Genomic DNA, 16,750 nt, shown 5'->3' on the forward strand with positions numbered 1-16,750 from the left:
CTGAATAAAGATGATCAGTAAGGGCAACTAAAAGGATGAAAAATGGAAAAATAGATCTGACAAATAAAAGCCAAAAGATAAAATGGTTGAGGTAAGTATTGTTTTTATAGTAATAACACTGACTGTTAATGGGTTAAACTCCCCAATCAAAAGACACAGATTGGCAGAATGGATTAAAAATATGATCCATCTATATGCTATTTACAAGACACTCATTTTAGACACAAAGATGCAATAGGTTGAAAATGAAAGGATAGCAAAAGATATTCCACACAATCAGTAATCATAAAAAAGCTGGGTCACTATACTAATAGCAGACAAAACAGACTTTAAATGGTATAAGAGACGAAGAAGAAAATTATATATTTTTAAAAGGGACAATTCACCAAGAAGAAACAGCAATCATAAATATTTATGTACATAATCAAGTTGTCTCAAAGTACCTGAGGCAAACACTGGCAAAACTAAAGGGAGTGATAGACATCTCTAGAATAACAGTGGGAGACTTCAACACACCATTCTCTTAACTAGATAGTCTAAACAGAGGCTCAATAAAGAAGCAGAGAGTAATATAACATGATAAATGAACTAGACATAACAAACATATAGAATTCTGAACCCCAAAAAGGCAGGATATACGTTCTTCTCAAGTGCTCATGGATCATTCTCTGGGACAGATCACATGCTGGGACACAAAATAGGCCTTAATATAAAAAGATGAAAATTATGCAAAGTACTTCTGCAGATCATAATGGAGTAAAGCTGGAAATCAATAACAGTCAGAGAACTAGTTAAATAACATGGTCTTTAACAATGAGTAGGCCAAAGAAGTAATTGCAAGAGAAAATAGTAAATAACTTAAAATGAATGAAAACAAATACACATACAACATATCAAAACATGTAGGATACAGCAAAGGAAGTGCTGAAAGGGAAATTTATAGCCCTAAATGCCTACATCAAAGAAGAAGAAAGAGTTAAAATTGAAGACCCAACTGCACACACAGAGGAACCAGAAAAAGAACAGGAAACTAACCACAAAGCAATTAGAAGGAAAGAAATCACAAAGATTAAAGCAGAAATGAATAAAACAAACAAAAAATGATAGAGAGAAGCAATAAAACCAGAAATTGGTTCTTTGAGAAGATGAATAAAATTGACAAACCCTTAGCTAGACTGACAAAGAAAAAAGAGAGAAGATGCAAATAAAGACAATCAGAAATAAGAGATGAGGCCATTATTTCCTCATAGAAATAAAAATCATAAAAGAATACTATGAACAACTTTACACCAACAAACTAGACAAATAAGGTGAAATGGACAATTTCCTAGAAACACATGAATAACCTACATTGACTTAAGAAGAAACAGAAAACCTCAATAAACTAAGCACAAGTAAAGAGATTGAATCAGTCATAAAAACCTTCCAACAAAGTAAAGCCCAGGACCAGATGGCTTGACAGGTGAATTTTCCCATTCATTCCTAGAAGAATTAATACCAATTCTGCTCAAACTCTTCCAAATTGCTGATGCAGAGGGAACATCACCTAACTCATTCTATGAAGCCAATATCACCCTAATAACAAAGTCTGATAAAAAAACAAAACTACAAAAAAACTAGAAGGTAAGAAAACTACAAACCAATCTCTCTAATGAATTTAGATGCAAAACTCATCATTAAACTACTTGCAAATTGAACCTAACAGCACATTAGAACAGTTATACACCATGACCAGTGGGATTTATTCCAGGTATGCAAGACTGACTTAACACAAGAAAATCAATTAATGCAATACATGACATTAAACTGAAATGGAAAAACCACATGATCATCTTGACTGATGCAGGAAAGGCATTTGACAAAATTCGGCATACTTTCTTCTTAAAAAAAGTATGAAAGGGAGTAATCAAAGGAACGTTCATCAGCATGATGAAAAGCATCTTAAAAACCCACAGCCAACAACATACTCAAAAGTGAGAGATTAAAAACTTTCCCTCTAAGATTGAAAAAAAAGACAAGGATGTCCACTTCACCACTGTTATTCAGAATTGTGCTGGGAGTTCTAGCTAGAACAATTAGACAAGGAAAAGAAATAAAAGCCATCCAAATTGGAAAGGAAGAAGTAAAACTTTCCCTATTTGCAGACAACAGGATCCTATATTTAGAAAATCCTGCAAAAACTATGACCAACAACTAAACTTAATAAGCAAGTTCAGCAAAGTGGCAAGATACAAGATCAACATGCAAAAATCGGTAGTCTTTCTAGACACTAGTAATGAGTTATCCAAGGAGGAAATCAAGGAAAATATTCCATTTACAATAGCAACTAAAAGAATCAAATGTCTAGGAATAAATTTAACCAAGGAAATAAAGGACCAATATACAGAAAACTACACAACATAGCTAAAAGAAATCAAAGAAGACCTAAACAAATGGAAGGAGATTCTGTGTTCATGTATTGGAAGGCTAAATGTTGTTAAGATGCCAATTCTGCCAAAATTGATTGACAGATTCAATGCTATACCAATCAAAATTTCAACAGCCTACTTTGCAGAAATGAAAAGGCTAATTATCAAATTTATTTGGAAGGATAAGAGTCTGCAAATAGCCAAAAACACCTTGAAAAAGAATAATAATATGGGAGGTATCATTTCTGATATTATAGCACATTATAAAGTTACAGTGGTTAAAACAACATGGTATTGGCATAAAGATAGATATATTAATCAATAGACTCGAATTGAGAGTTCAGAAATAGACCATCAGATGTATTGTCAGTTGATTTTTGACAAGGCTCCCAAGGCCACTCAACTAGGACAGAGAGTCTCTTCAATAAATGGTGGTGGGAGAACTGCATATCCACATCCAAAAGGGTGAAAGAGGACACCTATTTCACACCTTAAACAAAAATTAACCCAAAATGGATCTGTGCTGTTTGAAAGGATGTGTGTACCCTAGAAAAACCATGTTTTAATCCTAATCCCATTTTGTAAAGGCAGCCATTTCTTCTAATCCCTATTCAGTATTGTATGTTTGAAATTGTAATTCGATTATCTTCCTGGAGATGTGATTTAATCAAGAGTGCCTGTTAAACTGGATTAGCTGGAGGCGTGTCTCCACCCATTTGGGTGGGTCTTGATTAGTTTCTGAAGTCCTGTAAAAGAGGAAACATTTTGGAGAATGAAAGAGATTCAGAGAGAGCAGAGCAGAATGTCATAGCCATGAGAAGCAGAGTCCACCAGCCAGCAATCTTTGGAGATGAAGAAGGAAAATGCTTCCCTAGGAACTTCATGAAGCAGGAAGCCAGGAGAAGAAGCTAGCAGACGACACTGTGCTCACCATGTGTCTTTCCAGATGAGAGAGAAACTCTGTGTTCGCCATGTGCCCTTTCACTTGAGAGAGAAAACCTGAACTTCATCAGCCTTCTTGAACCAAGGTATCTTTCTCTGGATAAATTGGACACTTCTATAGACTTGTTTTAATTGGGACATTTTCTCAGCCTTAGAACTGTAAACAAGAAACTTATTAAATTCTCCTTTTTAAAAGCCCTTCCGTTTCTGGTATATTGCATTCCGGCAGCTAGCAAACTGGAACAGGATCAAAGACCTATAGCAGGTCTTTTATGGTATAGCAGGCAATACCATAAAACTCCTAGAAGAATATTTAGGGAGGTATCTTCAAGCTCTTAGTAAAAGGTGGTAGTTTCTTAGAATTTATATCCAGAACATATCAACAATAACAAAAAAGATAAATGGAACTTCCTCAAAACAGAATATTTCTGTGCTTCAAAGGACTTTGTCAAAAAGGTGAAAAGACGGCTGACTCATTGGGAGAAAATATTTGAAAACCCCGTATCTGATAAGGGTTTGATATCCAGAATATATAAAGAGATTCTATAACTCAAAAATAAAACAACAAGCAACTCAAATTTTTAAACTTTTTTATTGCGAAATATAACATATATATATACACATATATATATATAAGCAATAAATTTCCAAGTACATTTTAACAAGTTGCTATAGAACAGATTTTCAAGTTTGGTATGGGTTACTGTTTCATGATTTTTCGTTTTCTCTTCTAGCTCCTCCAAGACAGTGGAGACAACAGAAATATCAATATGATTCAGCAGTCACACTAATTTATTAAATCCTATCTTCTCTGTTATAATCCTCCTCTTTAAATAATGTATATACATAAAAGTAATAAATTTCTAAGTACATCGCAACAATTAGCTGTAGAACAGATTTCAGAGTTTGTTATGGGTTACAATTTCAGTTTAGGTTTTTATTTCTAGCTGCTCTGAGGTACTGGAGGCTAAAAGAACTATCAGTATAATGTTTCAGCGCTCATATTCATTTGTTAAACCCGACCTTCTCTGTTTAACTCCACCATCACCTTTGATCTTTTTCCCACTCTCTAGGGATACTTGAGCTATGACCATTCTAACTTTTTCATGTTGAAAGACGCTATCGATAATATGGGATGGGGGATGGAACTAGTTGTTCTGGAGAGGCTGGCCCGTCTGCATTTCCTAGGACTTATCTGGTCCAGGGACCCATCTGGAGGTTGTAGGTTTTGGAGTTATCCTAGCACATGGAACCTTTTTAGAATCTTATAAAATGCCCTAGTATTTTTAGGATCGGCAGGAATGGTTTTGGGTTGGGTTTTGGCAAGTCATGGTAGATAGCACGTGTAACTGAAGCATGTGTAAGAATGACCTCCAGTGTAGCCTCTCAACTGTATTTGAACTCTCTTAGCCACTGATACCTTATTTGTTACACTTCTTTTACCCCTTTGGTCAGGACAGCATTGTTGATTCCCTGGTGCCAGGGCCACCCTCATCACTAAGGGTCCTCTCTTATACTGCCAGGGAGACTTTCATCTCTGGTTGTCATGTCCCACGTATGAGGGAGGGAAATGGTTTCACTTGCAGAGTTGGGCTTAGAGAGAGAAAGGCCACATCTGAACAACAAAAGAGGTCCTCCTAAGGTAACTCTTAGGCAGACCTATAGATAGGATAAGCTTCTCCACTATATACATAACTATATCCCAAAAAAATTTGCATAAAAAATAAAAATAAATGGGCAATGGACCTAGACAGACATTTCTTCATAGAGGATGTACAAATAGATAATGAGCACATGAGAAGATGCCCAATATTAATTGAACATTGGGGAAATGTAAATCAAATCCACAATGAGGTTCTGCCTCATACCCACTAGAATGGGCATTATTTTTAAAATGGAAAGTAACAAGTGCTGGAGAAGATGTAGAGAAATAGGAAACCTTAGTACATTGTTGATGAGCATTGGTGCAGTTGCTGTGGAAAACAGTATGGTGGTTCCTCAGGAAGGTGGACATGGAACTACCTTATGACCCAACAATCCCATTTCTACATATATATCCAAAAGACTTTAAAGTGGGACTCAGACAGACCTTTGCACCATCAATGTTCATAGCAGCATAGTTTTCAGCAGCCAGGGGAAGGAAGCAACTCAAAAGTCCATTAGCAAAAAAAGCAAGTCCATTAGCAGATGAACGGATAAACAGAATGTGATGTTTACATACAGTGGAATATTGTTCAGCCATAGAGAGTGAGATTCTGATGTATGCTGCTACAAGGATAAACACTGAAGACATCATGTTGAGCAAAGTAAATCAGACAGAGAAGAACAGATATTGTATGATTCCACTTGAATGAAATCGCTGGAGTTTACAATTCATAGAAACAGAAAGTATAGGTTGCCAGAATGAGAGAGGAGGAAAAGAAGCAGTTAATGCATAATGGGTATAAGATTTCTGTTTGGGGTGATGGGAAAGCTCTGATAATGGATGGTGGCTAGGGTAGCACAGTATTGTGGGTATAATACTGAATTGTGTGTTTAGGAGTGGTTGAGAAAGGAAAGTTCATGTTGTATATGTTTTCATAACTTAAAAAGAAAGAGATTAAAGAGATAATAACAACTAAAGCAATACATAATCCTAGACTGGATCTAATTATGGAGGAGAAAATTCTCAAAAGGACATTACTAGGACATATGAAAAAAGTGGAGTATAGACTATGTGAAGTACAGCTTTATATCAATGCTAAATTTCTTGCCTTGGTAACTGCACATAATGTGGTCACATAAGTGAATATCCTTGTTCTGAGGAAGTGTGCATGGAAGTATTAGTGTTCAAGGAACATGAAATATACAACCTACTCTCAAATGTTTTGAAAGGAAACAAGATGGATGAATAGGTAGATAGAATGATATGGCAAATGTGACAAAACACTAAAAATTGGTGGATCTGGGTAGCGAGTGGGAGATATGTTAGAGTTCTCTGTAAGCTTCTGCATTATTTTTGGAATTGTCCTGTAAGTTTGAAATTTTTATGACTTTGCATAGAAATAACTAGACTAAAAGGATTGTTAAGGTCCTATTTAAATTATGCCCATTCATCACAAAATATTCAGATGTTCACTAAACATCTTTGAAGATAAACAAGAACATTTATTCCAAAATTGAGCATAATCTAATGCTATGTGTAAATTCCCAAACACCAGTGGTTCAAAATGTTTCCTTTTCCTCAACTCTTGGTAATACATCAACCATATCACCTTCCCACCTAAAAAGACTCCCCAGACCTATAGTTAATTTCTTTGCATGACAAATCAGGAGATATTAAGGAAAGTGTGGGTGACTGGGTTGGTGAATTAAACAGGAGAGAAAGTTAAATGAAAAAATAGTGGTTTATTCAAATGGAAGACACTGCTACCAACACTTAGAAGCACTGTGAAGTTAAGCTTGGCCTAATGAGGACTCCATGAAGGTCTTAAAGTCTTTCTGAAAGATACCAACACTGGTAAACAATTTAAAAATATATATATTTATGCCTTAACTTCCTTACTTAAGCTTTAAAATTACAAATTCAATCTGATTAAGCACAAGTTTGAACACTAACCAATCATCTCCCAGCTTTTAATCCAATTATGCCTTAGCCACTGTACAGTTTTCTTCCAGTCTTCTCTCTACAGCAAAATGCTTCTAGCCTGCTGCTCATTATATAAAACAAAGTCAGAATGATCACCTATTTTGGATTTTCTGTCATTATATTTCTAGGTAAATAGAAATATTTTACCAGTTTGTCTCCGCTACATGTGCACCAATCACACTTTACTATTTTACCCTTCAACTTCTAAAATAATGACAGTATGGAATAACGGAAAGAGGATGAGTTTTAGATTTGCTACATCTAGGACTAAATCTTTTATTTGAAACTGAAATGACTAATAATTGAGTGAAAGGATATATCAACTGTGGTATAGACATACAATGGAATAATCAAAGCTATATGCTCATTTACTTGAAAAGAGGTTCATGACATGTGGTACAAAAGAATGTATACTATCATTTAAAATACATTTTTAAGTACAAAACATAGAAAATTGTTTAGTAATTCATTCTTTTAACAAATATTTATCAGGTACCTTATGTGGTAGACAGTTATACATGCTCAGGTTACATCAATAAACAAAACAAAATCCCTGCCTTCAAGATGATTAGATTCTAAGATATGTCGGAGAAGAAACAAGGTAAATTAGTATACATTTTCATATAAAGCATATCAGAGCTATGAAGAAAAGTAAAAATCATAAAAAAAAAAATACAAATGCTTGGGGCATGCTATTTTAGACAGGTGGACAGAGACAACTTTTTTAAGAAGTAACATTTGCACAAAAACCTGAAATGTGAGGGAGGGAATCATGAAGCTATCTGGGAGTGAGAGTTGTAGATAGAGGACTAAGTTTGAAGGTGCTGAGTCTAAAACATGTTTGATATGTCCTAGGAAGATAAAGTCAGTATTACTGAAGGGAATTAGGAAAGAAGAGAACAGTAAGAGGTGGGGAGAGGTGGGGTCAGAGAGGCAGTCAAAGGCAGATTAGAACCGTGGAGGCCAGAGTGGGAACTGTGGATTTTATTCTAAGTGGGAAATGAGAAATAAACAGAGAATGTAGACAGGGTTATCCCTGAGTAGAATGATTTAACTCATTTTTTAATCTGTTTCATTACATCCTGCCTCTTTTTTTCAGATACACACTTCTCTAATAAAGAAGGAAAAAAACAAGTAGGTATACTGATAGCTATTCAACTCAAAAGTGTTTAGTTAAACACAGAACATTGTTTGCAATGAAACCAAGTCTTTAAGGCAGAGCTTCCTATGTAAGCTGCTGACATGTAATTTTCAAACTTTAACTTCTGAGACATAATTAAATGAGATGAGGCAGATTCAATAAGTTCAAAAGAAGGAAGAATATGGTCTCCTTAAAAAGGCAGGCTTATGCCCCTAGAATCTACCTAAGTCCTGTCATGTTCATAAGTGTTTCTTGAAGACTAATGAAACCCAAATTGTCATCAAGTACCTGAAATAATGTTTAAATTACTTTTAATCCTAATAGTGCTTAAAATAAACCCAAAGGTATTCTAACATAAATTTGAAAGTGTTTAGTACCTTTAGTGATGCCCACTGTGCTAATATCCCAATTAATCAAGATTAACTGAAGATAAAAGTACTAAGGCTTGACTTTTTAAAAAATCAACAGTAAGCTTAAATTAGAGGGTACAAACCTAGGAATCACCTCTGATCACAATCCCTAGACTTGTTCCCATCTCCCACTGGACTCAGACTCTTAAATCCTGGTCTAGGCACCAAGAAGATACTATTAATGGGTAACCTTCAATTTTTCCTCTTTTGAAAAAGTTATCTGGAGTTAATGAAACAAACTGCAATTATATAAGATTCAGTTTAATAATTAACCACATACACACCCACCATTAAGGAAAAAAAGTTTATATAACACTTTGTAATCACAAATAATGTATTTTATTTCATCCCTGAAAATAAAAACAAATAAACAATTTTTACAACTAATATGAGAGAATGACAATTATTCCAATGGGAATGGTTTATGCTTAATTTCGTCACATAAAGTTGGAGTGTATAAGAAAATAACATTTGAAAGTAACCTTTCATGAAATATTTTCTCATACTTATTTTAATAGATATATAATTTTTGACACTGCATATGGTAGCATATTTTAATAATGAGCAATACAATATCCAAAACTAAATTCAATATAGTCTAAATCCAAAAACTGCATTTAAGCAGCTATTATAGAGAATAAATACTATGAAATATTAGGGCACTATTTCGGTAATTAAATTTGCTACAAGAGATATTTAAATAAAGGTGTACTTTGCTCTGTACTAGAAATACCTATGACTAGGACCTTTTGTGCTATATATACAGTAGCTGTTTTCCTGAAAGTGCTATATATACAGTAGCTGTTTTCCTGAAAAGATAATTAACCTTCATAATTTAAATTATATTTTAAATGCTGTTAAGTATTTTAAGTGACCATTATATAAAATTAGTATCTAATGTATCTGTTATGCAAATTCAAAAATTCATAAAGCAGGATACACATATAATATAAAATAATGTTGACATTTTCCAAGCAATTTAATATAGCACAAATATCTTTATTATATACATATGGTTAACGCTCTTAAGAGTCCCAGTCTCCCAAATACTGCAATTCACCTCCCCCCAACATAATAAAAGCCAAAATTACCCAAATATGGAAATAATGTGCCTTCATATAGCATAGACAGACACTCACAGGATTAAACTTTTCAATTAAAAGTCAAGTATGTGAAAAGTCTTCACATAGTTTTAATCTCATCATAAAAATATCTTTTATTCCTTAGAATATGTATAAGAAAAAGTTATGTATGACATTAGAGATTATTATTTTAATGTTGTTAATTAAATTACCCAGATTTAGAATATGTTACGGACAGTGGCTGCTACCCATTTCAAGATTATACTCTTACAAATGCAATTTTTAAAAATATACAATTAACTTTCAGTTATTTTGAAAGGTAGTGCAAATGAAGACATTCTTTGGGTCATGATTTCAAAACATTATTTTCAACATTATACTTCCTTTCTCTGCTCATAATATGAATAACAAAATATAGTACAGGAAGTAAGTACATTTTATAATAGCATTAATCTAACAATTACATCTACTGAGAGCAAATGACAGAATGATTCAATGACAATATTCTCCACGTGTCTGAAAAACACTTTATACTTAAATATATTATAGAAATGAATTCATATCTTTCAGTATTTCTGTTACAGCTTGACCTCAAAAACAAAAGGTTTATACAAATGTCACTTACCTGCTTACTACATCAACCATGTTACTGAATTCCCTTTAAGGATATAGTACAGTATTGGATAGACTTGGTTGAAGCAAACAAATAACTTTTAAAATTTTATATACAGATATAGAGTTCCATGAATCCAGCACACTTCTAAAAATGCGTACAGCTTTTGTTATAAATAATATTCTGTCCTAACCAGCAATTAAAAAGCTTTTCTGCCATAGGATATTATCCATGGTGGATGTAGCAGCACAGGGTGATCTTCAACTGCTATCTAATGCTGCCTGAGGCATTTATCCTTTTATGTGTGGTTATCGGCACCAAATTCCCACTAGTACCATTGGTATTATTGGTTGCTGAGCCATTCACAACAATGTAGTCAACTTTGTTCTCTAGCTTTACTAAGCGTTGTAAAATGTCATCCAAAAGGACAGCAATTGTCCTTTTCAGGTCCGCTAGGGAAAAAATCAGAATAAATCATATTAGACATTTATAAAATACTTAATATTTCTGTTTTTATAGCTAAAAGGAAAAAGGTATACAATTATTGGGTTATTTAAGAGAAAATATACTACAGAAAATGCACTTATACCACAAATAGGAAAAGCCTAGCTATTTTAATCAATAGCATCACATATAGAACTTCCTAAAGAAATTTAAGAATTGTAGATTTAGGGAAAATCTCACATTTCTAGTGCAATAAACCAGATCTAAAGTCTGGTTTAAAATGTTGGTCTCTCTGTAAGAAACCTATTCACCTTGAGATCTTAAGCAGTTTATAGAGACTATGGACTAGGCAGGTAAGATAAGTAGCTAGTTGTGCAAGTAAGAGATTCAGTGGAGTGCAGAAATGAGAAAGTTGGAACCTCCACAAGGGCTGAAGCATGGGAAAATGCCAGGAACCTGAGAAGTACAGTAGGCATATCAGGAGTGCTTCTGACTTAAATTTCTTCTGGAGAAAAGGTGGAGAAAACCATATTGTCTAACTTCTTTAAGAGAGAGAGGGGTTTCAGTAGAATTTACCTGGCAAGAATGAAATCCTGAGCCTTTCCTTCAGAATTCTTTTCTCAAGTTATCTAGGTACTCTGTAAGTGGTAACTAGTATTACTGTTGCTCTCTTGAACCAAAAATGTAGCCCAGGCTCTAATCTAGGATCCCCAGGAGAAAATAAATCTAATGACAAATTATAAATCTGCTGATGATTACATTTCTTATTATCAGAAAGGATTGGTGAGAGTAGCGGTGGCAGTAGAGGATGATCAGAAAAGGCTTATCAAAGAATAAAACAAGGGGGAAATTTGTGTGGTACATATTTAAAATGTCATATAACATGTATGTTACCACAACAAACTTTTTTTAATAAAATAAAAATGAATGCAATGTAAAGTGAGGGGGAAACTGTTGTGGAGGAAGTCTGGAAAATGAGACTTTGCAAGCAGTGCAACTTCTGCATCATTCACCATGGGCATTTAAATATTCTAGTTCAGTTAGAATGTACAATGAAAAAAATTGAGGGGGAAAAACCTCTGATAAGAAGTATTTAGGGATGATATATACAAATTATTTCAAATGATACCCAAAAAAAGCATGTATATTTGGATAGAGAGAGAAAGATTAAGTAAATTAGAAAAAAATGTCAGGAAATGGTATCAGAAGAAAAATATATGACAATTTCCTTACAATTTTTTTAAAAATTGTTTTATAGGTTTGAAAAATTTCAAAATAAAAAGATGGGGGAAGGGAGACATCTTGATTAAGACATTTCAATCAAGACTGAATTTGGAATCAGGGAGGGAAAAGAAAGAAAAGGCATCCAAATTTGAAAGGAAGAAGTACAACTTTCATTATTTGTAGATGACATGATACTACACTTGGAAAAACCTGAGAAATCTTTAGCAAAGTTACTTGAGCTAATAAACAAATTCAGCAAGGTGGCAAGATATAAAATTAATGTGCAAAAATCAGTAATGTTTCTATACACAAGCAATGACCTAACTGAGGAGTCAGTTAAGGAAAAAATTCCATTTGAAATAGTACCTAAAAGAATCAAGTATCTAGGAATGAACTTAACTAGGGATGTAAAGGACTTGTACACAGAAAAGTACATAACATTGCTAAAAGAAATCAAAGAAGATCCAAATAGGTGGAAAGACATTCCCTGCTCATGGATAGGAAGATTAAAGGTAGTTAAGATGCCAATTCTACCCAAATTGATTCACAGATTCAATGCAGTAACAATCAAAATTCCAACAACTTACTTTGAAGACTTTGAAAAGCTAGTTATCAAATTCATCTGGAAGGGAAAGAGACCCCGAATAGCTAAAAAGCATCCTAAAAAAGAAGAACGAAGTGGGAGGATTAATACTTACTGATTTTAAAACATTATAAAGCCACAGCGGTCAAAATAGCATGGTACTGGCACAAAGAGGAGTACTGACTAACAGAATCAAATTGAGAGTGTAGAATTAGATTACCAAATCTACGGTCAACTGATCTTCGCCAAGGTCCCCAAATCCACTGAACTGTGACAAAATAGTCTTTACAATAAATAGGCATGGGAGAATTGGACATCAATAGCCAAAGAATGAAAGCAGACCTTTACCTTACACCCTATACAAAAATTAATTCAAAGTGGATCAAACACCTAGCACCATAAAGCTTCTAGAAGAAAATGTAGGGAAATATCTTCAAGATATAGTAATAGGAGGTAGCTTCCTAAACTTTGCACCCAAAGCACAAGCAGCAAAAGAAAAAAATAGACAAATGAGAACTCCTCAGAATCAAATGCTTTTGCACCGCAAAAGGCTTTGCCAAAAAGGTGAAGAGGCAGCCAACTCCATGGGAAAAATGATTTGGAAACCATACACTGGATAAAGGTTGGATATCCTGTATACATAAAGAAATCATACAACTCAACAATAAAAGAACAAACAACCCAATTATAAAATGGGTTAAAGATTTGAATAGGCATTTTTCTGAAAAGCAAATACAGATGTCATCACATGAAGAGATGCTCTTTTTCAATAGCTATAAGAGAAATGCAGATCAAGACTACAATGAGATGCCACCTCACACCTATAAGAATGGCTGCTATTGGACTTCCGGGGAAGATGGCGGCTTAGTAAGATGCGCGGATCTTAGTTTCTTCTCCAGGACAGCTACTAGGGGAGTAGAAACAATACAGAACAGCCCCCAAAGCCACAACAGAGATAAAAAAGACAGCGTACCCCATCCTGGAACGGCTGGCTGGCTGAGAGAAGCCGCTCGGGTGAGATTGCCGAGGCGCGCGGGCTTCACCGGGCGGGGCGACAAGCGGCCAGAGTCACTCCCTTCCCCCTTCCCGGGCGGACTGGGAGAATTGGAGAGGCGGTCCCCTGAAACCACGGCGGCTGGCGACCACACCACGCGCGCCCCCCCTGGACCAACTGAGAGAATTGGATCGGAAATCCCCAGGCCGCGGAGAACAGTGATGGGTGGGGGAGGCCCCTTCCAAACCCGTGACTCCCCGGGAACGTGCACTCTCCCGGGCGGGCCGCTGCCGCTGGCGCCCTCCTGCCACGCTTGTTGCCCGGGGCCGACTAGGAAATTCGGACGGGCGCTTTCCCGGGCTGCGGCAGCCAGCAACCCTCCCCGCGGTCGGACCCCGGGCTGGCTCGCACTCTTCCAAGCCGCTTCGGCTAGCGAACCTCCCGGACGGCGAGAGTTTTCCAAAGTTAAAGGTCCCACAGCACCTTTTACTGGTGGGACCCGCAGACAAATGTGTGCCACGAGCGCCACCTACTGGGCAGGATAAGAAAAACAGAACCCAGAGATTTCACAGAAAAATCTTCCAAACTTTTGGATCCAATACCCAGGGAAATCTGTCTAAATGCGCAGAAGCCAACAGAAGATAACGGATCACGCTCAAATAATTGAAAATATGGCCCAGTCAAAGAAACAAACCAATAGTTCAAATGAGATACAGGAGCTGAGACAACTAATGCTGAATATACGAACAGAAATGGAAAACCTCTTCAAAAACAAAATCAATAAACTGAGGGAGAACATGAAGAAGACATGGGCTGAACATAAAGAAGAAATAGAAAAACTGAAAAAACAAATCACAGAACTTATGGAAGTGAAGGACAAAGTAGAAAAGATAGAAAAAACAATGGATACCTACAATGATAGATTCAAAGAGACAGAAGATAGAATTAGTGATTTGGAGGATGGAACATCTGAATTCCAAAAACAAACAGAAACTATCGGGAAAAGAATGGAAAATTTTGAAGAGGGTATCAGGGAACTCAAGGACAATATGAAGCGCACAAATATACGTGTTGTGGGTGTCCCAGAAGGAGAAGAGAAGGGAACAGGAGGAGAAAAACTAATGGAAGAAATTTTCACTGAAAATTTCCCAACTCTTATGAAAGACCTAAAATTACAGATCCAAGAAGTGCAGCGCACCCCAAAGAGATTAGACCCAAATACGTGTTCTCCAAGACACTTACTAGTTAGAATGTCAGAGGTCAAAGAGAAAGAGAGGATCTTGAAAGCAGCAAGAGAAAAACAATCCATCACATACAAGGGAAACCCAATAAGACTATGTGTAGATTTCTCAGCAGAAACCATGGAGGCTAGAAGACAGTGGGATGATATATTTAAATTACTAAAAGAGAAAAACTGCCAACCAAGACTCCTATATCCAGCAAAATTGTCCTTCAAAAATGAGGGAGAAATTAAAACATTCTCAGACAAAAAGTCACTGAGAGAATTTGTGACCAAGAGACCAGCTCTGTAAGAAATACTAAAGGGAGCACTAGAGTCAGAACCGAAAGGACAGAAGAGAGAGCTATGGAGAAGAGTGTACAAAGAAGGAAAGTCAGATATGATATATATAATACAAAAGGCAAAATGGTACAGGAAAATATTATCCAAACAGTAATAACACTAAATGTCAATGGACTGAATTCCCCAATCAAAAGACATAGAATGGCAGAATGGATTAAAAAACAGGATCCTTCTATATGCTGTCTACAGGAAACACATCTTAGACCCAAAGATAAATATAGGTTGAAAGTGAAAGGTTGGGAAAAGATATTTCATGCAAATAACAACCAGAAAATAGCAGGAGTGGCTATACTAATATCCAACAAATTAGACTTCAAATGTAAAACAGTTAAAAGAGACAAAGAAGGACACTATATATTAATAAAAGGAACAATTAAACAAGAAGACATAACAATCATAAATATTTACGCATCGAACCAGAATGCCCCAAAATACGTGAGGAATACACTGCAAACACTGAAAAGGGAAATAGACACAAATACCATAATAGTTGGAGACTTCAATTCCCCACTCTCATCAATGGACAGAACATCTAGACAGAGGATCAATAAAGAAATAGAGAATCTGAATATTACTATAAAGGAGCTAGACTTAAAAGACATTTATAGGACATTAAATCCCACAACAGCAGGATACACCTTTTTCTCAAGTGCTCATGGATCATTCTCAAAGATAGACCATATGCTGGGTCACAAAGCAAGTCTTAACAAATTTAAAAAGATTGAAATCATACACAACACTTTCTCGGATCATAAGGGAATGAAGTTGGAAATCAATAATAGGCGGAATGCCAGAAAATTCACAAATACGTGGAGGCTCAACAACACACTCTTAAACAACGAATGGGTCAAAGAAGAAATTGCAAGAGAAATTAGTAAATACCTCGAGGCAAATGAAAATGAAAACACAACATATCAAAACTTATGGGATGCAGCAAAGGCAGTGCTAAGAGGGAAATTTATTGACCTACATGCCTATATCAGAAAAGAAGAAAAGGCAAAAATGCAGGAATTAACTGTTCACTTGGAAGAACTGGAGAAAGAACAGCAAACTAATCCCAAAGCAAGCAAAAGGAAAGAAACAACAAAGATCAGAGCAGAAATAAATGAAATTGAAAACATGAAAACAATAGAGAAAATCAATAAGACCAGAAGTTGGTTCTATGAGAAAATCAATAAGATTGATGGGCCCTTATCAAGATTGACAAAAAGAAGAAGAGAGAGGATTTAAATAAATAAGATCAGAAATGGAAGAGGAGACATAACTACTGACCTCACAGAAATAAAGGAGGTAATAACAGGATACTATGAACAACTTTACGCTAATAAATACAACAATTTAGATGAAATGGACAGGTTCCTGGAAAGACATGAACAACCAACTTTGACTCAAGAAGACATAGATGACCTCAACAAACCAATTACAAGTAAAGAAATTGAATTAGTCATTCAAAAGCTTCCTAAAAAGAAAAGTACAGGACCAGATGGCTTCACATGTGAATTCTACCAAACGTTCCAGAAAGAATTAGTACCAATTCTCCTCAAACTCTTCAAAAAAATCGAATTGGAGGGAAAACTACCTAATTCATTCTATGTAGCCAACATCACCCTCATACCAAAACCAGGCAAAGATATTACAAAAAAAGAAAACTATAGACCAATCTCTCTAATGAATATAGATGCAAAAACCCTCAATAAAA

General features: G+C 35.5%; 1 protein-coding gene across 1 annotated transcript in view; it reads right to left on the reverse strand.

Annotated features, from left to right (window-relative positions):
* Positions 1-3,923: 3,923 nt before the first annotated feature.
* CCDC126 (coiled-coil domain containing 126) overlaps positions 3,924-16,750 on the reverse strand; it is a 74,848-nt gene continuing 62,021 nt past the window's right edge. Inside the window, exon 3 of the mRNA XM_077121665.1 lies at positions 3,924-10,676. Within this exon, the coding sequence (XP_076977780.1) occupies positions 10,492-10,676 (185 nt within the window). The 3' untranslated portion in view covers positions 3,924-10,491. The remainder of the gene's footprint in view (positions 10,677-16,750) is intronic.

The sequence above is a fragment of the Tamandua tetradactyla genome, chromosome 1 (genome assembly GCF_023851605.1).
Source record: "Tamandua tetradactyla isolate mTamTet1 chromosome 1, mTamTet1.pri, whole genome shotgun sequence".
Classification (NCBI taxonomy): Eukaryota; Metazoa; Chordata; class Mammalia; order Pilosa; family Myrmecophagidae; genus Tamandua; species Tamandua tetradactyla.